Source organism: Giraffa tippelskirchi, chromosome 1, assembly GCF_054371585.1.
Source record: "Giraffa tippelskirchi isolate mGirTip1 chromosome 1, T2T-mGirTip1v1.2.pri, whole genome shotgun sequence".
Lineage (NCBI taxonomy): Eukaryota > Metazoa > Chordata > Mammalia > Artiodactyla > Giraffidae > Giraffa > Giraffa tippelskirchi.
In genome coordinates this window covers 15,636,312-15,662,648 of record NC_137275.1, presented here as the reverse complement: position 1 = coordinate 15,662,648, position 26,337 = coordinate 15,636,312, and the positions used below count along the sequence as shown (strand labels likewise).

At 33.8% G+C, this 26,337-nt stretch overlaps 1 protein-coding gene across 50 annotated transcripts in view; it reads right to left on the bottom strand.

Moving 5' to 3' along the window:
• The window catches only part of MAPK10 (mitogen-activated protein kinase 10), a 364,716-nt gene that overhangs the window by 67,176 nt on the left and 271,203 nt on the right, over positions 1-26,337 (bottom strand). For 44 of the 50 annotated variants that reach the window (XM_081581714.1, XM_081581593.1, XM_081581559.1 and 41 more), the window contains 2 exons: positions 25,322-25,393; positions 3,964-4,146 (listed from right to left, as the gene is read on the bottom strand). In XM_081581714.1, the coding sequence (XP_081437840.1) occupies positions 3,964-4,146; positions 25,322-25,393 (255 nt within the window). Of the gene's footprint in view, positions 1-3,963; positions 4,147-15,353; positions 15,426-25,321; positions 25,394-26,337 lie in introns of all 50 variants that reach the window. The other 6 variants (XM_081581955.1, XM_081581897.1, XM_081581888.1 and 3 more) reach the window with 1 other exon arrangement.

The following is a 26,337-nucleotide window of genomic DNA, read 5'->3' as shown; positions in this document are numbered from 1 at the left end:
GGATCATGGACAAATTGAAAATCATAGGTACCTCTGAGAGAAAGAAAACTTGTACATGTATTGCTTGCATAATTAAAAATAAACTTAAAAGAATTCTTTTTTAAAAGGAAACAAAGTGAGTGCATATCACTCATTTTAAAACTTCAGAGCTGCAAAAAAGGATAAAGCAGTATCTATAGGGAGGCAAGGAAGTTAGAGGTGACCTTTTGAGAATGGGAGAGATAATGAGGACTTTAACGGGAGCAGAAGCTTCAAGGATTGCGAGAAGGGGGCAAATCTGAGAGAAAAAATCCACAAGATTTAGTAAACAAATTGATGCAGGGAATCTTGTTTATTTATTCAGTATTCAATTTATTCAATATACATTGTCTACTGTGTGCCAGGTACAGTTTCGGATGCTAGGGATACAAAAAACTTGCACAGTGATAATCAGTAAATGTATTTATTTAATAAATTCCTGAGTGAAGTGTATTAGTTGCTTAGTCATGTCTGACTGTGTGTGTGTGTGACCCCATGGACTGTAGCCATCAGGTTCCTCTGACTATTGAATTTTCCAGGCAAGAATACTGGAGTGGGTAGCCACTCCCTTCTCCAGAGGATCTTCCCAACTCAAGGATTGAACCATGGTCTCCTGCATCGCAAGTGGATTCTTTACCATCCGAGCCACCAGGGAAGCCCCTAACTTTTCTAAAGGATATTCTAAACATCCCTGAAAATACATAAAATGTTTCAGAAAATAAGGATCCAAACTGATTTGGAAATTTTTATGGTGAAAATTTTCAATTTATTCCAAACATGGTAAAAGTTCAAATTAAAGAAAGGAAAATCTAAACTAGTTTGCTAAATTAGGGAAAAGGCAGTGTGTTTGAATTCATGAATATGTACCAATTTTTAATTAGCAATTGTTTATTATTAATGAAATATGGTTAATTATAAAATTCTGAAATTACATAAAACATAAAATCCCAGAAAAGCCAACTTTCTCCACCATCTGGAAGCAATCATTCTTATTATTAATGTATTCCCTTCTAGTTTAATGTACTTTTTCATAATTTTGATCATACTAGAGTTAAAATGTGGCAATCTATTTTTCACAACTACAGCATTTGTCAGAGAAGGCAATGGCAACCCACTCCAGTACTCTTGCCTGGAAACTCCCATAGACGGAGGAGCCTGGTAGGCTGCATTCCATGGGGTCGCTACGAGTCGGACACGACTGAGCGACTTCACTTTCACTTTTCACTTTTGTGCATTGGAGAAGGAAATGGTAACCCACTCCAGTGTTCTTGCCTGGAGAATCCCAGAGACAGTGGAGCCTGGTGGGCTGCCGTCTATGGGGTCGCACAGAGTCGGGCACGACTGAAGCGACTTAGGAGCAGCAGCAACAACAGCATTTGTATTTCTTGTATTATTACATTTTAATAAAATATTCACATTTATTTATACTAATTATATATTTTTAAAAATCATTCAATTACTGGAAGATTTTTTATTTCTATTAGTCATTTTTCTGGGGATCTCAATTCTAGACACTTAATTTCTGCTGCTTCCAAACTGATACTCTGAAGTTCACAAGAGTGATGAAACTACAGAAATATACAATGATTTTCAGCATTAGTTTCTCTGATTGTTAATGATCACATTATAACCTAACAGGTTTGTGTCTATTTCACTGGTTCAAGACCTCTTTGATTTGTAACTGATTTTATACCCAGACTCACACACTCCACAAGTTCTCGTATCACTCACATTTCTGCTCTTGGAAGAGCAGGGGTTGGGGTGGTTTCCTCATCAATGGGAGAATGAACTACTGGAACACCAAATCATCTCACTAAGAAACAATGATCAATACTGCTTGTGAGGAACAAAACGAGGAAGAGGAAAAGATTTTAATTCTTCATCTTTCATTCTTTTGTTTGCAAGTAAATATCTTGCACTCTTTAATAACAGTAGAATAAATCTTTCCCTTTGATTATTTGTGTAATTCTTTATAATTTGCTGATTTTGTATTACAATAACAATTCAATAATTATAAAATTCAGAGAGTGGTAGAGGTAGCTGAAGGAAGAAACCCAACTGTGCAAAGAAAGTGTCACAAACACAGAAACAACACTGTACTTAATTTAAAAACCACCTGATGGAAGTCTGGAGAAGATAATATGACCGTGGGAAGTTGTAACACCACATTTCAGTTTCTCCATCTCGTTTAACTTTACATTAGCTAAAAATTAAGTCTGTGCATTTAATCTGTAACTAATTAATTGTCCACTGAACATTTGAAGTAAAATTTCACAAGTGTGTGTCCTTTTTTGGGGGGACTACCTAATAGCTCAGTTGGTAAAGAATTCACCTGCAATTCAGGAGACCCCAGTTTGATTCCTGGGTTGGGAAGATCTGCTGGAGAAGGGATAGGCTACCCACTCAAGTATTCTTGGGCTTTCCTTGTGGCTCAGCTGGTAAAGAATCGGCCTGCAATGTGGGAGACCTGGATTTGATCCCTGGGCTGGGAAGATCCCCTGGAGAAGGGAAAGCCTACTCACTCCAGTATTCTGGCCTGGAGAATTCCATGGACTGTAAGGTCCATGGGGTCGCAGGGGAAGCTGAAGTTCCAATACTTTGACCACCTGATGTGAAGAGCCAACTCATTGGAAAAGACCCTGATACTATGAAAGATTGAAGGCAAAAGGAGAAGAGGGCAACAGAGGATAAGATGGTTAGACAGCATCACCAACTCAATGGATGTGAATCTGAGCAAATTCCAGGAGACAGAGGAGGACAGAGGAGCCTGGTGTGCTGCAGTCCATGGGGTCACAAAGAGTCAGAGACAACATAGCAACTGAATGACAACATAGATCCACTGGAAATCATAATTTTATTATTAATGAATATTTATTATTATTTTTATATCTAACAGTTACTGAGCATTTAGTGTGAGATAGGCAGTGTTCTAAGTGCTTGACAAATTATTCAACTAATCCTCCCAATGATCCCTAAGACAGACACTTCCTGCTTTAGTTTGTTAAAGAAGGTACCGAAAGATTAGATAACTTGCCCAGGTTCACATAGATTTTAAGGGATAGGATTCCTTTCCCCAGCAAAGGAAAAAAATCAGATTTGCTTCATATCCCCAATTTCTGAAATGTCCTAAGTTAGAATAAGAATTATAATGTTAAAATATTACTTATATTGTACTTTATACCTTGCCAAATTTATTCTATGTCTTCAATCCTATAAAGAAGCCATTATGATCCCTGTTTTGTGGGTAAGAAATTAAGATCCATTACTAAAGTTCATAATGGCAGACATAGTAGTAGAAAAAATTACTTATTAATGAAAGTCTTTATGTTGAATACAAAATGTGAAAGTAAAAATCTCATTTGTCACTCTAAAATAAAAAATGGTGGCTAAGCATTTAGTAAAATACAAATAAAACTCACACATCTATAGTTTCAAGATTTTACAAGGAAAATCTTGTGTTGAAAATATTTTCCAGAATATAAAAATAACTGGAACAATTACTTCAATGTATTTATAATGTTGTTCTTTTAGAGTTAACATTGCAAAATAATTTTAGATTCTAAATAAGCCCCATACCACTGTCACACACTTTATTACTAGTCTTCTCTCTAGATATTCAGAAAACTTTAAAATCCATGACTACTCTCCCTTTGTAAGGAGGATCTTTTAAAAATATCTCTTCTTAGATTGAGGTTGTTGCTCAGTTGCTAAGTTGTGTCCGACTCTTTGTGATCCCATGGATTGCAGCATGCCAGGCTTTCCTATGCTTCACTATCTCTCTAAGTTTGCTCAAACTCATGTCCATTGAGTCAGTGATGCCATCCAACCATCTCATCCCGTTGCCTCCTTCTCCCCCTGCACTCAAGTTCCCCAGAATTGGGAGAGGTGTCTCTATGGTCTGCATCAACCATGCAGTGGTTCTGAAGTTATCCCTGAAGGGCTTACCTTTGAGTTTATTGTGCTCAGAGTCCGCTGGGAAGAGGGAATCTGGAAAAAGCTTGGGGAAGGTGAGTCCTGCATACTTGGGCCGATTCTCCACATAGTTTCTTACGGTGGGTTGCAATTTCTTCATGAATTCTGGACATGGTGTTCCTAGTTGTTCAATAACCTTATTCCACTGGTCAATATCTGAGAATTGAATAGTTAAGGGCAAAAACAAGCACAGGCCACCAGCTCTTGCCTTTCACTAGTTGGGAGACTAACTGCTTCTCAGAATTCTGAACAGTCAATAACACAAATGAAGTTTTAAAAAAACAACAAAGGACAAAAATATAAAATCAGATTGTCAGTCAGTGAATTCTCTTGGAATTTTAAATTCACTTTGAGAACACATACACTTCTGAGGAATTAGCATTACTTAACAAAATATGATATCGTGAGAGTCTTTGGGTTGTATCAATGGAAAGGTATTTAAATAACACAAAGAATTTCTTTTATTGAGTTAAACTTCTATATAGCCATGTGATTTGGAAGAGAAAAATTATAATGACACATAATAATATTATCATGAAATTATTCCAATCATTTATTTTCTAAAAATGACAGATGAATAAATATTTTATAAGATTCATCTATATTTTTCCTAAATTCTTTATAAGATTATTTTTTCCTCCTATTCTCTAGAAAATGGGAAATTGTCTGTTAATTATTTTGACTCACGCACATTACAAATAGAATCAGTATGATAATAACTCATTAACTCTTCATCAAATATTTAAAAGATTCTGTTTATCAAAGCAGCTGCAGTTTCATACCCATTTTTTTACTTCTGATAATAGTGCCTTATATCCTGAATATTGTAATATTCAATGAAATATGAAGGTAAACATAGGATGTTCAATTCAAGGCAGATTTCATCCAAGTGCCTGTGTTTCAAAAGCATGTTAAACATGAGGAATTTTAAAAGAAAACATTACCTCTCTATGAAAACTAATACTTCCAAAACTGGGAGTCTTTGACAGGCACACCCACTGATTGAGATTTTCTTTTTCATCTTTCATATGTATTTGATATGTCAGAGCTTGGGAATGATAAATACCACTCATGAAAACTCTGAATAGTCAACTGGAAGAAGTTGATTTCAAACAGATTTCTTTGCCATGTGCCAATGAAAGACAGAGGCCTTAGAAATTCTCAAATCTAATACCACAGGTAGTGTTCTCTCCAATGTTGCTAATTCTATAACTCTATCTTTAGTGTAAAGTTAATTCATTTCTGCTAATGCAATTTGTGACAGTTCAGGGAATGTTATTATAGTATTACTTAATTAAGATTTGTAAAATTGTTACCCCCAGTTTTTCTATAGCATTGGACTAAAAAAGATGGACAGTCCTGACAAAAGACAAAATTAATTATATTTAACAAAAATAAATATATAATGCAATGTAGATAGGTGACTGAACAAAGGTAAAACCAAGCTAATTTGCAAATGCTCTTTTATTTCTCTTATAATCTAGCTGAATAAAATTGAAATTATATATCCTCTCAGTTATTAGGATGAAAAAAAGTATGATTGTGTAATATCAAGAAATGAAGTAAGGGTGGGAAAAACTGAAGAATATTCCTTTACAAAATAATAGAAATAATTATCCAAGAACATCTCACAAAAATTCATCTCAGTTACCATGTGTATGAGAATATATAGTAGTAAATGAGAATCATTAGGAATAAAGTAAAAAAACACAGAAGATTAGAGTTAAAGGTTACTCTTAGACAAAAACTTATGTTAGTACTATGGATAATAGGTAAGCTAGAATTACTTAGATATATTTTAAATAGAAAACATTAATACAGTTAAATAAACCTCAAGGCTTACACTGTAAATTATGAAAAGAGATCTACTCTTTAATGAAGTTCAGTTTTCATGTCCTAACAGAAAGTGAAAGTGAAAGTGAGGTCACTCAGTCGTGTCTGACTCTTTGCGACCCCGTGCACTGTAGCCCACCAGGCTCCTCTGTCCATGGGATTTTCCAGGCAAGAATACTGGAGTGGGTTGCCATTTCCTTCTCCAGGGGATCTTCCCAACCCAGGGATCAAACCCAGGTCTCCCACACTGCAGGCAGATGCTTTAACCTCTGAGTCACCAGGGAAGCCCTAACAAGACATTATTTAATCAGTGGTCAAACTTCTTGAGAATTCTAAAGATTTGATCAGGGAAAAGAAGTTATCAGAATTTCTGTAAAGGAATTTTCTAACAAAGTTAGCAAAATAACCCAACACACTAGTATAGTTATATTTAGCTAGCAGTATTGTGGCTCAGATGGTAAATAATTTGCCTATAAAACAGGAGACCCAGGTTTGATCCCTGGGTAGGAAGACCCCCTGGAGAAGGGAATGGCTACCCACTCCGGTATTCTTGCCTGGAGAATTCCACGAACGGAGGAGCCTGACAGGTTACAGTCCATGGGGTCACAAAGAGTTGGACACTACTAAGTAACTAACACTTGACACAGTTATTTAATTAAAAAGTGAATTGCTTTTAAAGTAACATTTCCAAAACAATTGCATGGCTTTTTTACAGTAAAGTTTCAGAAAAAGTGAAAGTCACTCAATCGTGTCTGACTTTTTTACAACCCCATGGACAATATAGTCCAAGGAATTCTCCAGGCCAGAATACTGGAGTGGGTAGCCGTTCCCTTCTCCAGGGGATCTTCCCAACCCAGGGATTGAACCCATGTCTCCCACATTGCAGGCAGATTCTTTACCAGCTGAGCCACCAAGGAAGTTTAAGGAGAGTCAAACATTCTAGAATTAAACAAGAGCTATTAAAATGTTTCTTATTAAAAGTTATAATTAAAGTCTCTAGAAGCACTCAGCATATCTTCCTACCTTAGATTGCTCTTTAGATGAAACACTGTTATGGTCCTTGATGTAATGGTTTACCAAAAAGAAACATTAATCTTTATTATTGGCAATGAAATATTTGATTGTTCTAACTGTAAATATGTGGTATAGTCATCTTCAAAATTGTGAGCCCTTATTTTAACCAATCCATTTCAAGCTCTTTTTTCCCCAAAACATGACTAGTACATTTAAGCACTAAGTACTTGTTTTATAGGCGTTCACAGGATTGCATCATTAACAACTATGTACTTAGTTAACCATGTGAGTTTTCTCTATAATCATAATTAAATACAATCCAATACTAGAAATAATATCTCTTGGCTCTAAACCCAGGACTCGTTCCAAGGATTCCAGTAAGAAAAAAGAGCAAGTCTGGAACTGATGTAGTAAATATTACTTTAATTTTGCCATAAAATTGATCGTATGTTTGTCACAGGCAATACCTCTTAAAGAATGCCTTTGAAACTGCTTCCTTAATCTAATAGGCCAACTTATTCACATAAAACAACTAAGTTTATTAACATTTAAATGGAAAATAAGGTGATACATTTTAAAAGATTTTTTTAATCATCAGATTTCCACAATGAATATACATTTAAAAATACAGAAAATATTAACTAGGTTTTTATGATTATATGTTAATTAAAGAATGACCAAAATTATTTTTGTAAAACAATTTCTCTGCTTTAGAACACTAATAAGTTATCATTTTTCTACTATACGAGTAAGGATATGAATACCTACAGATTCCAGCATGTGCAGTCATAAAAAAAGCAAAAAATATATATTCTTGATCTACTAGTTCAGAAATCATCATACAACATAATTATCAAATGTATTTAATAAAAATTTTAAAATGTCATCTAGCAGGAATTATTTGACAATATTCTCATCTAGTTCTAAATTCACTACATAAAGATAGTCATAAAAAGTTTGGTTTTTTAAATAGAGTATGATAAGATAACGTACAACTATTGACTACTACTGACATCTTCAATAAGTAGTATTGTAATAGATGAAAGAAACAAAGTATGGATTGTAAAAGTGATTATTTGAAATCCTAAGATTGGAAATCATTCCAGCTAATTTTTGTCAGTTAGCCAAGAACTTACATTTAATGTCCTCCTTTTACATTAACTTCCTTGGTTGAGAAACTTTCTAAAATATATAACAAACTGCCTTGAGCCTAATGTATGAATAATGCCTTACTATTTTCTGAATACTTGGGGTCATAATTTAGTACTGTCTTTAGAAAAGTTCCAGGAGTGACTACTTTATCTTGCAAGCCAAGCAGCTACCTGGTTGGCACTGTATTGTGTATTATTGGGTGGCTTTATGTTAGCCCTGTATTTACATCTGCAACAAATGTGCAATAGGAGGTGGAGGTATGCATGCCATGTGTTAGGCATCATGATAAAAAACTGCAGTTCCCAAACTGAATATTCATAACTTAGGGAACTTATAAAAATATAGATCACTCCCCTCTCCCCATTGATCTACAAGATTCTGAAGGCATATGCTTGAGATGATATCATTTAAAAACATCACAGTAATTGCAATCCAGGTGGCCCCTGGTATATTTGAGAAATACTGACAATATCTTGTGAAAAATAAGTCTAGATATAAGAATAAAGTACTAACCTGTTTCAGTTTTATGACACAGATTAGTTTAGGGTCAATTTCACCAAAAGATTATTCCACACCTTTTGCTATGGAAAACTTAGGGGTTGTTCACATGGAAACATGACAGGGAAAGAAAAGTCCTGATATTTGTTCCCTTTCCCCACGTCACTTTCCCGAAAAGACCAAGGGAAATTATGACAAGTGTCACACATAAGCTCCATGAAGAAAAAAAGGGGTTCTACTCATTAATACCTATAGAAGGATTGAAATTACATGTTGCCATCATAAAAATACAGGTTGATATCAGGTTATATGGAGTGCTACTCATGGGAAGCATAAAAGCTATTCAATATAAGTTCAAACTATTTGACTATTTTCCAGTAATTATTCCATATTTCTCTATGATAAAATTTTTTCTCAAAGTCTCACTTCTGAGGACATTGTAAAATTCAGGCTAGAAATATATCTATATTCATATGACAAAGGTCTGGATTCAGATTTTCATGGTTATGTCTTGAGTTTTTTGTTACTTTAAAAACATTTTTACTTTTTTCATTTGAAAAGTGTTATTTTCACCTTGAAAGTCCCCCTCAAGTTCTAGAAATATGAAATATGAATAAGTGACAATGAAAAATTATAACTAACATGTTTTCATTATAAATGAGCACAGGAAGGGGAAATATTATAAGCTAGTAACACTTTGAAAAAGTCAAAGCTGACAGTTTGAGTAAAAGGCTATTTGTTCACTGGCAGCTGATTGCTCATGGAATACTATGGAACATGAAATATCCAGAGGCTGATATTTGAAGCATGATATATATGCATCTCAGCATAATCTGTCTCATCTAATAAATCTATTTATCATTGTAATTGATATTTATTTACAAAGCAAAAAATATTGAAGAGACATTTCACATATAAGCAAATTCAATATATGTTAATATGTATCACAATGTAGAATTTTCATTAAACTGTTGAGGGTTAATCTTTAGGGCTACTCATTTACAGGTCCCTTACAAAATTCTATGCCTAGTTTTGTATTTGTAATATTAATTTTTTCTTTACATAACACCTACCTCCAAATGCATTATATTCCAGCCTCATAAAGACTAGATCTGACTCTACCTGCATTTTGAAACTGGAAGATGTCTTGGAAATCATTTAAATTGACATCTGTATTTCGTAGCTGAAAAGTTTTGAGATCTTTTAAAATCGGTAAGTAAAATGACATTAAGCAAAGTAGCTGATACAAACAGCTCCTAATACTAAAAGAAATACAAAATTCTATTTAACAGTTTTGGTAACTCTCTACTCTGTTCTGTGAAAACCTCTCTGAAAGAGTACACTCATTTCTGGGTACAACACTTTGTAAGAAAAAGGTTTAGAAGGGACAATGAAGTTTATATGAGGTAAAGAAAACATGCTATATGAAGCATACTTGATAAAACTTTTTATGTTTCAATTCGAAAAGAAAGGAGAAAATCCCTGCCTCCTCCATCCTAGCACTTTGATTCCTTTTTTCCCTTAGTTGTTAATACCTTCTAATATACCATGCCTTTTATTTTAAATTTCATGATGACAAGGATTTTTGTCAGTTTTCTTTACTTATATATCCCTATATATAAGCACATAGCAAGTACTCAAAATATTTGTTGAATAAATAAATGTCTATTTTATGTTCAATTAGAGTTTTTCAAGGAGATAACTTGAAGAATAGGGAGGGAAAGTATTCAAAGAAACAAAAATTGAGAAATTCCAGGAATTGGAGAAAGGTTGAAATTTAGGTAACAAAGGGAATCCTGAGAGGTAAATAAAAAGAAATCCAGACCTAGTCACATGGGAGAGAAACAGCAACTAACCAAAGACCAAGAAAAAAATTCCTAAATGAAAGAAGGGAAAAAAGACAGAGTATGTCCAAAGATGACTATCACACTGACAGTGAGTTACTCAACAGTAATATTAAAAAGAAAAAACCAGTGGAAAAACACTTCTAAAATGCTGGAAGAAATAACTGTCAATCTAAAATTCTATATCCAACAAAGCTATCTTTCTAGTAGGGAATACAAATCAAAAAACAGCTTTATCATCAAAGACTTCTAAAGAACTTCTAAAGGATATACTTCAGAAGGAAAGAAAATAATCCCAAAGTAAAGGGTCAAATTGCAAGAAATACTGATAAGCCAAGAAAATTATAATCATAAGGGTAAATCTAAACAAACTCTACCTTTACATAACCAAATGATAATGTCAATTTTTGAGGTTCAAAGAAAAGAACTAAAACACCGAGCATAGATAGCATATTTAAATTGGTACAGTAATGATCTAAATTATTAGTATGTGGTAAGATCCTTGTGTATTCAGGAGAGAGATAAAAATTATATGAATTAAAACAGAAATTCTCTACAAACTGAACTATAGATTCAATACAATTCCAAAATAAATGCATATAGGGATCATTTTATAGAACTTAGCAAGCCAATTCTAAAATATTTGAGGAAAAGCAATCGCTCATTAATGGCTAAGGTACTTCTGAAGAAGACAAAGAAGGAAGATATTTATCTTATCTGACATGTGTGTAGTATACACTTGTATTCATTAAGAAAGAATAGTTGTAGTATAGAGAAAAAAAAAAACCTCATAATGAAACAGAATACAGAGCCAAGAATCTAACACCCCTTCCACCTAAATATGAAAACTTATGACAAAGACAGCATTATAGAACAATGAAGAAAGAATTAGCTATTCTTCCTCAGTCAGTAACTGGAAATGAAATTCCTCTTTCACACCATACACAAAAATCATTTCCAAGTGAGCTATAAGCTTAAATATAAAAGATTAAACTTTAAAACATTCTCACCAAAACTAAAAGAGAATATAAACACAACAAAGAATTCTTAAGAAAGACATATAAATACATGAATTATAAAAAAAGCAAATTGCAAATTCCAAAATCAATATAAAATAAAATGGGAAAATATTCTAAATAAAGGAAAGGATATTTGCAACACATAAAATGGACAAAGGTTAGGTATCAGAATAAATAAAGAACTCCTACAAATTAATTTTTTTAAATACAATTTAAAAAATTGTTGTCAAAAGCAAAAGATATATTACCAGGAGGAAATACTAATGGCCAGTAAATAGGAAAAGATGCTTGTAAAGAAAATATAAATAAAAGCTCCAATGAATAGTATTTTACATCCAAGAGATTGCTAACAAATTTAAAAACAAATCTGACGATATTAAGAGTTGGTTTGGATGTGGAGTAGACAGTTATTTTATATATATACTGTTACTCTGGAAATCAATCTGATGTTATCAATACATAGTCAAGCTTAAAATGTGCACACTTATGAGTTCTGGTGTGACTTCCCAGATGGTTTAGTGGTAAAGAATCCACCTGCCAAGTGGGAGACTCAGATTCAGTTCCTGGTTGGAAAAGGAACCTGGAAAAGGAAATGGCAACCTACTCTTATTGTTGTCTGGGAAATCCTACAGAGTGGCCTGGTACATGACTTAGTGACTAAACAACAACAATGATCCCAGGCATTTATCGTAAAGAATCTTGTCCATGTGCTCCTAGAAACATATATTCATTGTTAATAAAAGTAAAAACAAAAACTCAATATATTCCAAAGTCTATTTACAGAAGAACAGATTTATTGTATTAATAGAACATTCATATACTGGAATGCTATACAGCAATGAAAATGAATGAACTATTTCTGATGTATCAACATGGATAAATCTTAAAAATATAATGCTAACTTCAAAAAAAGCTTGCTTTCAAAAAAAAGCAGGTCACTAAATAATAATAGCACAATATGTAAAATGGATAAAACTAAATGATATGTTGTTTAGGGATAAATATGCATGTGGTAAAATTATAAGGAAAGTCCAAGAGATTGTAAAAACATGCCTTTAGGAATGTGGTGTCCTCTGGGGAAGAGAGAGGATATAACTGAGGAGGAGCACACACAAAAAGTTCATAGGTATTGATAATGTTCTACTTTTTTAACCTGAGTGGTAATATATGTGTGTTCATTTTATTGATCTTTTCAAAAACTATAAATTTAATATTCTTCAAATTCACTTGCATAGTATATTTTGTAATTTTCAAGTAAAAGTGTCTGCCAGGGAGAAATTCATTAGGAGACCTACCAATAGAAAAGTATCTCAGTAGTTGAATTCTGATTTTTCTGTAGAAAGTTAAACACATTTGATTTGAATAAAAATTTAATTAAAATACAGCTAATAATAAAGGGTTTCCCTGGTGGCTCAGACGGTAAAAAATCCACCTCCAATGCAGGAAACCTGGGTTCAATCCCTGGGCTGGGAAGATCCCCTGGAGAAGGAAATGGCAATCCACTGCAGAAGTCTTGCCTGGAGAATCCCTTGGACAGTGGAGCCTGGTAGGCTACGGTTCGTGGGGTCGCAAAAAATCGGGCACGACTATGTGACTAAGCACACAGCACAAAAACACAGCTACAAATTAAGTAGCATAAAAATGCATTAAATTTTAAGAACTGCTTATGGTTATCTAAATTTCTCAAGGCTAAACATAATGTGAATTTGTTTAGGTATAAAAAATAAAGGGTATAAGACCGTATTTTTAAGTTTTGTTCTTATTTTATGTATTAAGAACACATGTATAGCTCATATTTCACTGACTCTTATCAATCATTTATTTTGAGAATGTCTTCATATAAATGATATGTTAAATAAAGATAATATGACTGCCTACAATGTATAGATATATACTAAATACACTATATATCAAGTAGATTAAATATAATTTTATTGCCACTTTCAGATGTCATGTTTAATAATAGGGCATTTCAAAAAATAAGTAATCTATCTTGTATTTTAAGAGTTTAACATTATGATACTGAGTGTTCATAAGCTGTTTGCTTGAAAAATTCTGATTTTAAATTTCAACATGTTTGAAATTATGGAAAGACCACATCTGACATTCAGAGGAGACACTTTAGAAAATAATTACCATTTGTCCTTCAAAAAATTCAAATATATCCCTATACAAGAGTTCCATAAATAACCAAAAATAAAAATACCAAGTAGTGAAAAGATAATCTGAACTTCTTAACATTAGCAGCAACCCAAAGGTTTACTTATAAGGGATTTTGGTATCAAGTTAAGAAATGATAACCAACTTAAATGATAAGCAACTTAAAAAAAAAATGGATTCTAAGAAATGTTAATCTGTTTTAATAACTCAGTTGTGGAAATCTGATTTGATTTTCTTTAATAAAAAGTATAAGAAAATTAATGAAAATTAATCATTTTAATTTATAGGTGGCAAACAATTCATTTCAATCATCAATTATTCAAGTAAAATGAACTTCTAAAATATCAAAGAGTACAAAGTTAACAGATTGAGTCTGTTTTTATCAAATGTCTAGAAATTAGGCAAAACTTAACTGTTTTATATTCATGTTCAAAGTCCAAATTCAAGTTTATAATCCACAGGGTATCAGAGAAATCTTGTTGTTTTTTTTTTCAATCTGAAGGAATTCAGGTTTTATCATGCTAACAGACTTTTAAAGAGTATTAACACAAACATGAATGTGATAAACTTATAGATACTATTTAGTAAAACTTATATGCAGAAGACAATACTGCAAAACAGGCATAAATTTTTTAGAAATAAATGTGTGTCATCTAAAACTAAAAAAAAATTTTTAGTAAAAATAGAGTTAAAAATAGTGCAGCTTTATTTTTAACTAAATAAAACATTTCAGGTTAAGCTTCTTATCCACAAAAACTGAGTGTCTAATTCAGTCTGTTTGTAAATTTGTCCACTAATACAGAGAATATATGCATGGGCCTAATATATGTTACATATTAATCCTCAAAGTAAATGGCTAATTACATGGTTAGGCTACAATATTATTAATTAGATTTACTTTATACATTAAAATCCCATTATTATAGGCTCAATTTTGTTTTCAATTGGTGATCATTTAAGTAATGATCATTTTATCTTTAGTATGATAATGACATGATATTTTTGTAAGTGACTGTGAGTAGGATACTTAACTGACTAAATAAAATAAGTTATTATAAACCCATACACTAAATCACACTCTCCATATCTTTTTAATACTGCAGAGCCTATAGAATCTTTACTTGCTAATTATTAGCTACTTAAGAGATCACTTTTACTTAACCAAGTGATATACATTTTTTCTTTGGATAGTTCATACAATCATTATTAATTAATGAGGCTTTAATCATTGTACTTATTAATAATGTGGAGAGAATAAGAGCAGTAATGGAGCTATTATTCCTAGAAATTAAGAAAATGAGAAAAATTATTTTAGAAGATCATTTTTAAAAGGAAATGCATGTGAGTGTTCTCTGAATGTGTTAATAATACACTGATTGCATTTATGAGTGAACATAAATTTAACTGATAAAAGATTTCCATGCCAAGTGAATATTTCTTATGGTATAAAAGCATAAATCTGTAGTCTTAAACTAAAAGATTTTGTCATTTATTATCTAGCTATGGATATAACTGACACAACTGAGCAACTAACACTTTCACAACAAAAAACAGTAAAACATAATAGAGTATATCATTGTTATTAGTTTCATAAGACTGAATTAAGGCAGATCTTTTGATAGCATTTGAATGTTTCATATGTGTTACGATATTATCTACATACAATTTGCTAGGAGACAAGGTTACTCTACCATGATGCCAGCTGGTAAATATTTGACACTGGAGTTTCATAGAACCCTTCTAAGGGCAGTGAGGATATACCATCAATAGTATTATATTGAAGACCTAATGGAATTGATTGAAAATATTACCCATAGAGACCTTTGGCTTCTAAGAAGGATACGATCAGTGCCAGGAAACAGCACTGCACCTTTTATCATTTCTCCCATGATGCACCCTACTGACCACATGTCAACTGAAAACAAAAATGAAATGAAGATAAACAAGAAGACAGGAATAGAACAGCAAATAAACAAAAACACTTCACTACCCAGGCCTTGGAGCAATGGTCTGACCTTTTGCTGACTGGATAACAGTGCTTTAAAACACTTAACAGTGCTTTAAAACAGTGGGGTGGGGAGAACACAAGAATGTCAGGGCCCTTTCTGCTATGCAACGGAACTAACCATGCCATTCAATGCCACCTAATGTATGATGATATTACTTTGCAATTATAATGCAATGATTAATTTAGGTTCTGATTTAAAAGGTCTAATTTGCATTCGTCTCCTAGAATCCTACTGATTTGTATTGTAAATTATTCTAGATTGTGTTAATGTGGGAAACATGCAAATTGGTTTCTCTTTCATTCTTTTGTATACCACACTTGGAGAAAGAAAAAAAGAAAGACTATGCTGTCTGCAACCTCAGAAGAAAGGGTTTCTTTTATAAAACACACTTACTCTTATTTATAAATACGAATAAATTTCCGGAAGTAAAATGCCAGTTCAAGAATGAGTGTTTTGGAATATGCTGGTTCAGTTTCATTGACTCTCACCAAAGAAGTACGTTTTTAAACAGGAAGCTTTGTCTTATTCTCATAAAAACAATTGCTTTCTAACTGCCCTTGGTTACTCACGTGTTCCTACTGAAAACTCAGAAAGAAAGATAAGTCATTCTTAGGAGGAAAATTAACCTAGAAGAATAAGGGAAGTTGAGGGGGAACAAATAGGGAAAGACATTAAGATAGCACACTAGAATTTTGCTCCACTTATTCTTCCAATTATATATTGTAATTTGGCAGTGACCTTACAGAATTCCTCGAGATTCTTTCCCAGGTGAAGGTCTCACTCAGGTTAAATGCAAAGTTTGACCAAATACCTAAACAGAGTTATCACTGCAAAGAAACGGTTATAGCTATGAAGGTGACAAGCATACCCAGAGAAGCAAATTTGTCTTGCTTCCATTTTAGGAAAGCAAGTGACATGCAAAAAGATCAGGAAAAGATAGAGCAAACAGTTGTGCATCCCTTTATTATTAATGCATTTGGAATTCAAGATAATATCTGTCTCACAAGAGGTTGGTATTGTGAGCACTTTGATTAAAGGGCAAAAAAATTCTCTTAAAACAAAGTTTGCTTTTGAATTGCAAATATTCTTATTATCAAAGTGACCAGTCTAAGTTGTTATTTACCGTGTATCTATTTTTTAGAGATATTGTGGGAGAGATAGATTTTTAAAAAAAGAGAGAGAGAGAGAGAGCTAAAGTTTCAATAAGCAAGGTTTTCTCCTGCTTGCATCAATTTAAACATTTGGGGAAAGGTTATTTCTGCCACAAACCTAACTGCTAGTTAAGAAAACATCTATTTCTCTATTTTATTTAATAAAAAAAAATTTCTTATCTCTGGCAGATATTCTTTTTTTTTTTCTGCTGCAGAACCAATGCCATCGCTTTCTACTCTATGCGTGTGTGTTAGTCACGTGGTCGTGTTCAACTTTTCGTGACCCTATGGACTGTAGTCTGCCAGGCTCCTCTGTCCATGAAATTCTCCAGGTAAGCATACCAGAGTGGGTTGCCATTTCCTCCTCCAGCAGATCTTCCTGACCCAGGAATCAAACCCAGACCATCTGCGTTGTGTCTGTCTGAGCCACCAGGGAAGCCCAGGCTTCTAAATGTATCAACTTGGCCAAGTTACTGCATCTCTCTTTTCATCCTCTAAAACGTGGATGATAGACAGCATTTATCATGCAAAAAATTGTTAAGACTTAAAAGGATTATGCCTGGTAAAGATCCTTCCACATTGCCTAGAGTATAGTAAGTTCTCAATAAATGTCTGTTATGTGTCATGTATTATGTATATATATATTAGAATTAAATATACATGGAGAAGGCTTATTCATTTAATATTTATATACTATTATACTATATCTTATATTAATGTCTGATGAAGGAAGCTTACCACTCACTGGGCAAAGTGAAACCACTTTGAAAGGCACTCCACGTATTAAATCACAGTTGACTCTATGGGATTTCTCTCCATTATCTAAATCAGAATTACCTTGTTCTCTAAAACAAATAATAATTTTAAAATAGAATTTATGACCCCTGACCACTCTTGCAAAACTGACAAATTTTCCTCTTTCAGACTAGAATCCCTTGAATTTTCTTCTCCCTCACCTATGCCTTTAAACAGCAACAATAACAACAGATGACCTACAAGAAGTCTTAGTCCTGGGGTTATTTCAGTCTCGCTTGGCTCTAGATAGTTGTTGGTTTAATAACTGCTGTGTCTCCCAGTTCTCACTTATGTGGCTCTGCAGGATACAGATATTCCAAAGTAAAAGCAGAACATTTGTGGAAATACATCTTCATGATAGAAGCTACAGTTGTAGACTTAATAGATCACAAAGCTTTTGTGTGAAAATAATGCAGAGAGATACAAACTTAAGATCTGAACTACTGATGAAAATATTGAATTCCATTTTATTTAATGTACCTTTTCTGAGTTATAATACCCTGGAAACCTCTCCAAATTCCAATTTCCATTTAACTTTCCTCACAATTCACTATTCCTACAGACTCTCCACGCTTATGCCACAGAAATGCTAAGCCTTATGCCTGGCCTGGAAGCTAAATTGGTAAAGAATCTGCCTGCAATGCAGGAGACCACCTGCAATGCAGCAGACTCGGGTTCAGGGTTCAATCCCTGGGTCAGGAATAGCCCCTGCAGGAGGAAATGGCAACCAACTCTAGCATTGTTGTCTGGGAAATCCCATGGACAGAGGGGCCTGGTGGGTTAGAGTTCATGGGGTTGCAAGAGTTGGACATGACTTAGTGACTAAACCACCACCACCATTATAAATTACAAAAAGGGGAGTAGATGCATGTGAGTTTATATAGATTTTTATTACTCAAGACAGGATGAAATGTCAAGAGAACATCATCGCAACAGCCACCAATGAGGGATTTTATTAATTAGTCATCACAACTAAAACAAGAAATAGATAATAAAAGAATTTGGTACTAGATCTTTTTAAATCTTTTGGGGAGGTGGGCTGATAGTCCTCCCTCAACTAATACATCTATATGCTTATCAAGCATATGGATTATTTTATGAAAATTTCAAGATATTCCAATGAATACTGACTGTGCATAGATCTTAGAAGAAATTAGCAAACTCAATCACAGTTGGTAACTGGATTTTGTTGCTCTCTGAGACAGTCTGATATGGTATTTGAGTCTCTATAAGATTTTTGTACACTAATGCCACCCAGGTAGAATTCTAGTTCCTTCCATGATTCTGATCATTACGTTCCTCTCATCATCAGTATTTCCAGAAAGCAGGTTCATTTGCAATTGTGACACAAAGAAACTGATTTACTTTCCTTAGAAGGAATGTTTAGTAAGTTTTGATGTTACTAAAATACGGTTATGAGTTTTCTAAGGGAGAAAATCTCAAGTGTATCATTTGTCAGGCATTAGATTATGCTATATTATCATTTTTCTACTCTAGTCGAGAGATAGAAATAAAATCATATAGGTCATGACAGTTTAAATCTAAATGTTTGTTGTTGTTTCGTCATGTCTGACTCTTTTGCAACCCCATGGGCTGTAGCCTGCCAGGCTCCTCTGTCCATGGGATTTCCCAGGCAAGAATACTCGAGTGGGTTTCCATTTCCTTCTCAAGGGGATCTTCCTGACCCGGGAATCAAACCTGCATCTCCTGCATTTGCAGGCAATTCTTTACCGCTGATCCACCAGGGAAGCCTCTGGTGAAGAAAATGGCAACCCACTCTAGTATTCTTGCTTGGGAAATCCCATAGACAGAGGAGCCTGGTGGGCTACGGTCCATGAGGTTGCAAAGAGTAAGACATGACTTAACAACAACAAGGTTGTGTCAGTTTAAATCTAAATATAGAAAGCACTTTATTGCTATTTCCACACCCCAGTGGCTTGATTTGTGATTTATGATGAAATATTTTTTGGACTATGTGAGCTTCTATCCAGCAACCTGACAAATGTTTCCTGTCTAGGAGATCATGCGGTTCTGGTAACACAATTATGAGACCGCACTGCTTTTCTCCTTAACCTAATTATATCTTCATTTAGCATAGGATTCAGACAATGGGTTTTGATAAATCTCTTTTCAACAAGCACTTCAAAGTACAATAGAAGAAGATTTAATATGGTTTTCTAAAATCAGAACACCCTTTCTTTAAAAAGTTTGCTTTTAAAGTTCAAAATTTAATTAGATATTTTACAAAAACACATTGTTTTCAACTTTAGTGCAAAGATAGAATTATGAAAGACTGCTGATATGCATAAATAAACTGTGAATGTACCTATTTTGCACCTGTGAATCTAACTAAGAAAAATAAAAAACATTCGTGGAACACAATGCTAAATATTCTAGTTCCAGGAAACAGAGGAAGATTTTTCCCCTTGGGTCTACCTATTCAACTTGCTTTTCTTTCTTTATAACTTCTATGGCATCATATTAACTTTTAAACTTTATTTTATAGCTGTTATATCATTGATTTTCTTTTTTAACAAAACAGAATAAAATCCATCGAAACTTACAATGAAGAAGAAAATTTTTAGCTTTATGCTAAATTATAAATAAAACTGTAGAATAATAGTTTTCAAAATACTCGGCCATAAAAAGGCTTAAGTCATTTTTTATTGCACCAAAATATTTTGTCATCTTTAAAATCTGTATAATTCTGCAGTGTGTAAATAAGGAATTTGAAGAAATCCTGGTGTTGAAAAAAAATTTCTTTTTCTTTAAACTTTTCATGTTCTGATGAACACAGAGTAAATGCTTGGCTCTGAATGTTTCACATTATCACCAAATTAAATACAAGCTCCCTGAAGATTGGGGTAATTATCCTCATTTCATTTTGCACATCAACTTGCAGAAGTGCTTCAGTAAGTGACGAATTACTCATTTTCTTTCCTTTTACTGTCTAATTCACAGATAATTTTGGTTTCTCATCATTTGAGAATTTTTTTTCTAGGTGGTCTTTTGGTTATTTCTATTTGTCAATAGTTTATCTAATTCAATTTGAAGGTTATATTTGGGCTAAGGTGCCCCCAAACTAACTCCATGCCAAAAAAATTGGAGTTCTTTATCTTTTAAAGGTATTTATAGGTATGTGTATGTTTGTAAGGGGCTTCCCAGGTGGCGCTAGTGGTAAAGAACGCACGTGCCAATGCAGGAGACATAAGGGACACAGGTTCAACCCCTGGGTCAGGAAGATCCCCTTGAGGAGGCATGGCAACCCACTCCAGTATTCTTGCCTGGAGAATTCCATGGACTGAGGAGACTGGCACGCTACAGTCCATAGAGTCGCAAAGAGTCAGACATGACTGAAGCGACTTAGCACACATACACGTATGTTTGTAAACATCTAAACATCTAATGATGATGTAATATATATACATATATATCATCACAGCCAGTTTGTAAGGCTGGCAAAGGAGGTATTATACAAAATACATTGAAGCTCCTAGGAGAGCATTCATGACTAAAATGAAGAGGACCAGAGCCAGTTCTTGGAACCCTTATGCTCTGGAGTTTCGTCAGACTGCTGAAGGGAGAGAGTTCCGCAACAGGCTATCACTGTTCGTGGACTTGGTCCTAAGAGCCAACCAGGCCAAGGGCAGTTGGAATGGAATAGCACAGTAATGACTAAGGAATGTGTTTTGTTGTTTGTAGTTTTACTCTCTCGATTAGTTCAGTTTATTTTTCAAGATCTTCCAGTACTCTGTCTACAGAACTGCAGAGGGATAAGGAAAAGCAATACGCTTTTAAACCTTTCTATATCTATTCCTGGAGAAGGCAATGGCACCCCACTCCAGTCCTCTCGCCTGGAAAATCCCATGGACGGAGGAGCCTGGTGGGCTGCAGTCCATGGGGTCGCTAAGAGTCGGACACGACTGAGCGACTTCACTTTCACTTTTCACTTTCGTGCATTGGAGAAGGAAATGGCAACCCACTCCAGTGTTCTTGCCTGGAGAATGCCAGGGACGGTGGAGCCTGATGGGCTGCCGTCTATGGAGTCGCACAGACTCGGATACGACTGAAGCGACTTAGCAGCAGCATATCTATTTCTGGGAGACAGGGGCTCCTGGGGGAACCGGCAGTCCTGGTGGAGCTATGTGCATGGCCACCCAAATGCTTCTCTCCAAGGCATCTAGGTCCACCACCTCAATTTATTTTTTCTGTTCCAGCACCAAAGTTGGTTCTCTGTGTCCTCCCTCACTTTCTGCCCCTTCAATATATCCTTCTGACCTTCTTTTATCCCAGTTATGCCTTATTCTGCCCTCTAGTACAGTGGTCCCCAACCTTTCTGGCACCAGGGACCAGTTTCATGGGAGAGAATTTTTCCATGGACCAGAGATGAGGAGGAGGGTGGTTTCAGGATGATTTAAGCATATTACATTTATCATGCATTTTATTTCTATTATTATTACACTAGCTCCACTGAGATCATCAGGCTTTAGATCCTGGAGGTTTGGGACCCCCACTCTAGTGTACCCTGGCCTCCTCTAAATTTCCTGGGAGAAGAATTTTCCTCTTAACTCTGGTCTTTTTCCATCTGTTCAAATAATCTCAGAATCTCCAGCTTCCTCAGATTTTCTTCAAGTAATAAAGGGAAGAGTATTAACAAATTTATGGTGAAAAATATCCTCTTAAGCAAATACTAAGAAAAAGAAGTTAAGTCTTCTTTTTTCAAATGTTTGTGATTATTGGCAATTTGCTTTTGGGTGTGAAAGAACGACTATTTTTAAATTCTGACTTTATTTAAAGTTATAAAGTATGTATTGTTTGAGGTAATGTTTTATTACTGTAATACTAGGTAGAAGACTCAGACTATAACAAAATGTATTAGTTGCAAAAGATTATTAGGAAATAAGCAAAGTTATTTCAAAGAGGGAAGAAGGATTAAAAGTATCTATCTGTACTAGATGGATATAATAATCTACAATCTCCAATTTTTGTTTACCTTACTTTGACTATCCCTAATTTTCATTTCTTCAAGCTTAGAAAGATGTGATATTTAGTTAATCTGAGGATGTTTTCTTTATTTCTTCAAATATATGATATTTTGGCAAATCATTCCCTGTTCCTTAATAACTTGTTTTCTTGGAAAGATTATATGTACATTCTTTTCTTTCTAACTGAAATTTCTCATGTCCTCAGAGGGAAAGGCAAGAAACAGTGTTTTAGCAGCTCAACTGTCAGCTTTAATCAGAAACAACATGCCTGAGGTCCAGAAGTTTCAAATGAATATGGTGTGCCTATTTATATCATTCCCCAGATCCAGAGAACTCTAGCCAGAACTCAAAATAAAGGAATACCACCTGACCTTGTTCAAAACAGGTGCAACCATTTGAAGTAGAATAGAAATAAAAAGGTAGAAAGAGCATATCTATTTAAAATGGATATCCAACAAGGTCCTTCCGTATAGCAGAGGGAACTCTGCTCAATGTTATGTGGCAGCTTGGATGGGAGGGGAGTTTGGTGGAGAATGGCCACATGTATATGTATGGCTGAGTCTCATTTTTTCAGAATAGTCCCACCTGAAACTATCACAACATTGTTAATCAGCTATATTCCAACACAAAATAAAAAGTTTAATTAAAAAAAGATGCAGGTTTAAAGAAAGAACTGATATTACAGTATATACAAACTATACTGATATTATATGAGACTTTGGTAATCAAGAAAACAGCATGCCCTGGTTGGGTTGTGGAAGGAGTCAGTGACTAAATAGTTCTTAAAAAAAAATAGAAAAACAAACTTCTAAGACAGTATTATAAAACTGCTGTACTATAAGTTATTATTAAAAGAAACAAGATCTTAATTAAATGTAGTCTTTGATGCCTCTTATATGGTCATTGGACTATGTAAAGAAAATAGAAAATAAGAGACCTGGCATATTTATTTTTCTCTAACTTGAAATTCATCATACACTGAAGAATTAGTAGTAATACTATTATTGCATCAACATATATGCTATGAATCAGGTTTTAATCATAAAACCATAATGAAAATTGAATGTATAATAGTGCATGTTTATATAATTAAGAAACTATTTACACAATAAAAACAAATACTTTAAAAATGTTTCTTTGGATATTACAAAAGCTAGCAAACTAATGAATGGAAAAGTAAATATGTATGTATGTATTTTGCCAACACTTTAATCATCAAGAAACTACCTTGTGATATCATCTGGGTCATGTCAATAGTCAAGAAACCCACACAATGTTCCTCAAAGTGAAAAGACAATTTTAACCCAGGAAAATAGCGAAAACTTCAGTTATCAATGATAATTTCCTAAGATCTCCCAATTTTTCAAGGTGTTTTACTATTTTTACTTAGAATACAGATTTTTTTTAAAGGAACATTAAAAAGTTCTATTCAGAAAGAAGAATAACTTTGATTATGATCACAGAGTACTATAACATCATTTTTCAGCCTCAGAAAAATTCAACAGAAATTACTCTGAATAATTCTAAGTGAATTATTCACTTAGATTGTTTCTTTGTTTTTGTTTTGTCTGTGAAGAATCTTGGACGTAGTTAAGGTATAAATTAGCATATACTAAACTTTGATATTACTTCCAGTAAATGCTGAAATCATTTCATTATGCTAAAATATTGGTATGAGTCTTCTCCCCATAAATAAGCTCCATTAGCCCCCAAAATTGTGTCTGATCATCATGGTTTAGTGAAGTTACTTTAGTGTTCTGATCCCTTTATTACAGGTAGTAAGCTCTAATTACAAAATGATAATAACTTCATATAAAGATTAATGAAACAATTTCACCCCAAAACACAGAGTGTATATAATCCATTGTTTAATAAGGATTTCTATGGTTTAGTTTAATTTTTAAATATGGTCACGACTAAGACATTAAATTATAATTTTAATTATAGGAAAATGAACTAATTTCAATATATTTCATGTGGAAATTATTGACCCATATTTAAGTAAAATTTAACTTAAGCAATACATAATATCTTTAGGTAGCTTCCCCACTGACTTTTAAGTCTGCACTTGGGCTCCTTATCATATTTCGTATCACCAGCTCATTTAATAATTCCAAATCAGAGATATCTGTCCAAAAAATTCCTGATGAAATCTAGCTAAAGACTCAGTGGTAGAATGCAAATCAACACAGTTTTTTTTTTTTTAATTGACTACATCCCCCACATTGTACATTTCATTTCTTTAATTCTAAATTTCATTGGAAAAGCGATTATCTATGCCTAAGTCACATCTCCAAGTCAAATGAGGAAAGCCTATTTTAAACCTACCTGACCTTCAGCAAGTTGACTAATAATTATGATTTCTAAACTTGGAAATTCATGTTTTAAGGAAGATGTGCCTTAAGACTGGATATAGTGTCAAGAGTAATTCAAATCAGTAAAGGTGTGGACAGAAGCTTAAGATGTTGGCAAGAAGAGAAATGATCATGCCTAAATTTGTAGAAGCATAAAATGGATTTAGAAAAAAGATGGGTAATACTTGCAAATAGTGACTTCTTTTGCTACTTTGAAATATATTTTAATCACTTGAGATATGTTGGCCTCTCTTATTTATGAGAAAGAGCACTTCTATTCTGAGTTATAGATAAGAAAATAATTTAAGAAAAAAAACATCAAAAATGTAATTAAACTATTGAGATAGGCAATCTTCAGTACTGGTCAGATTATAGAAATAATCACTTTTCTTTTTATCGCAGTTACACCACTTACCCAACTTTTTGCTTCTATCTTTACTCTCCTGGTAAAATCATTATGTGTTTAAAGGGAGAGAGAACAAAACAGGTAAAGCTGCAGCAAAAGGTACAAGGATACAGTCCCTTCCTGGAAACAGGATTTTGTGGCGAACCATTTCTCCCATAATGCATCCCACAGACCATATATCCACTAGAACAGGAGAGAGGGAGGTGAAGAAAAGGGAGGAAAGTAAAGTTAACTAAGATAATTGATCTCTGAAGGAGGAGGAAAAAGAACAGTTTGATTAGAAGGTACAAATTGTTGTCTCCCACCAAAAGTTGGCCTAAAAGGTGAATTAAAACCAGCATTGTAATATGACATAAACGATATCTAGTAGAAGAACTCAAATTTTAAAAATTACTTTGTGAGTGTCTTAAATTATCCTTTAGTGCCATAAAGTGGTAACGTGGACATGCACCAGCTTAACCAAACTTATCTCCATGTCAGGTTACAGCTCAAAGCCACCAAAGGGTTTTCAATGTCATTCGCTGGAGGGAGAGAAAGTAATCATAATCATCTCTTAGGGGTGGCTATTTCCATTTTCTGTTCTACCCAATTACATGGAATAAGGCAACTAGAGACCATCTTTTTTTGGTCTAAAATAAGGTACATACTGCCAAATCCAAGAAACTAGGAAATGGCTGAAACTATGGTTTAAAGGCAGAAGTATTAGTGACTTCTTTTACTAATTCGAAATATATTTTAATCACTTGAGAAATGTTGGCCTCTCTTATTTATGAAAAACAATACTGCTATTTTGAATTATAGATAAGAAAATAATTAAGAAGAATAAAAAAACACTGAAAATTTAATCAAGTACTGATATTCAGGACTTAGTTTTTCCTTCAGAAGTTATTCTTATAAATACCAGTTTGAGTTCCTTTTTGAAATATTTCAAGAAAAAAGATGTATAATTAATTTGCACATGTATAAAGGCGTCATGAAGGAAACAGAGTATTAATGGTGTTAAAAAGTTGTTATGCACATATGTTGGTTTCTCAGTTGCCATGCTTGTTAACGAAACATACTTCACCTTCTCTTACTAATCTTTACCCTCTTCCAACTTGCTGTTTAGTAAGGATGAAGGGAATTGG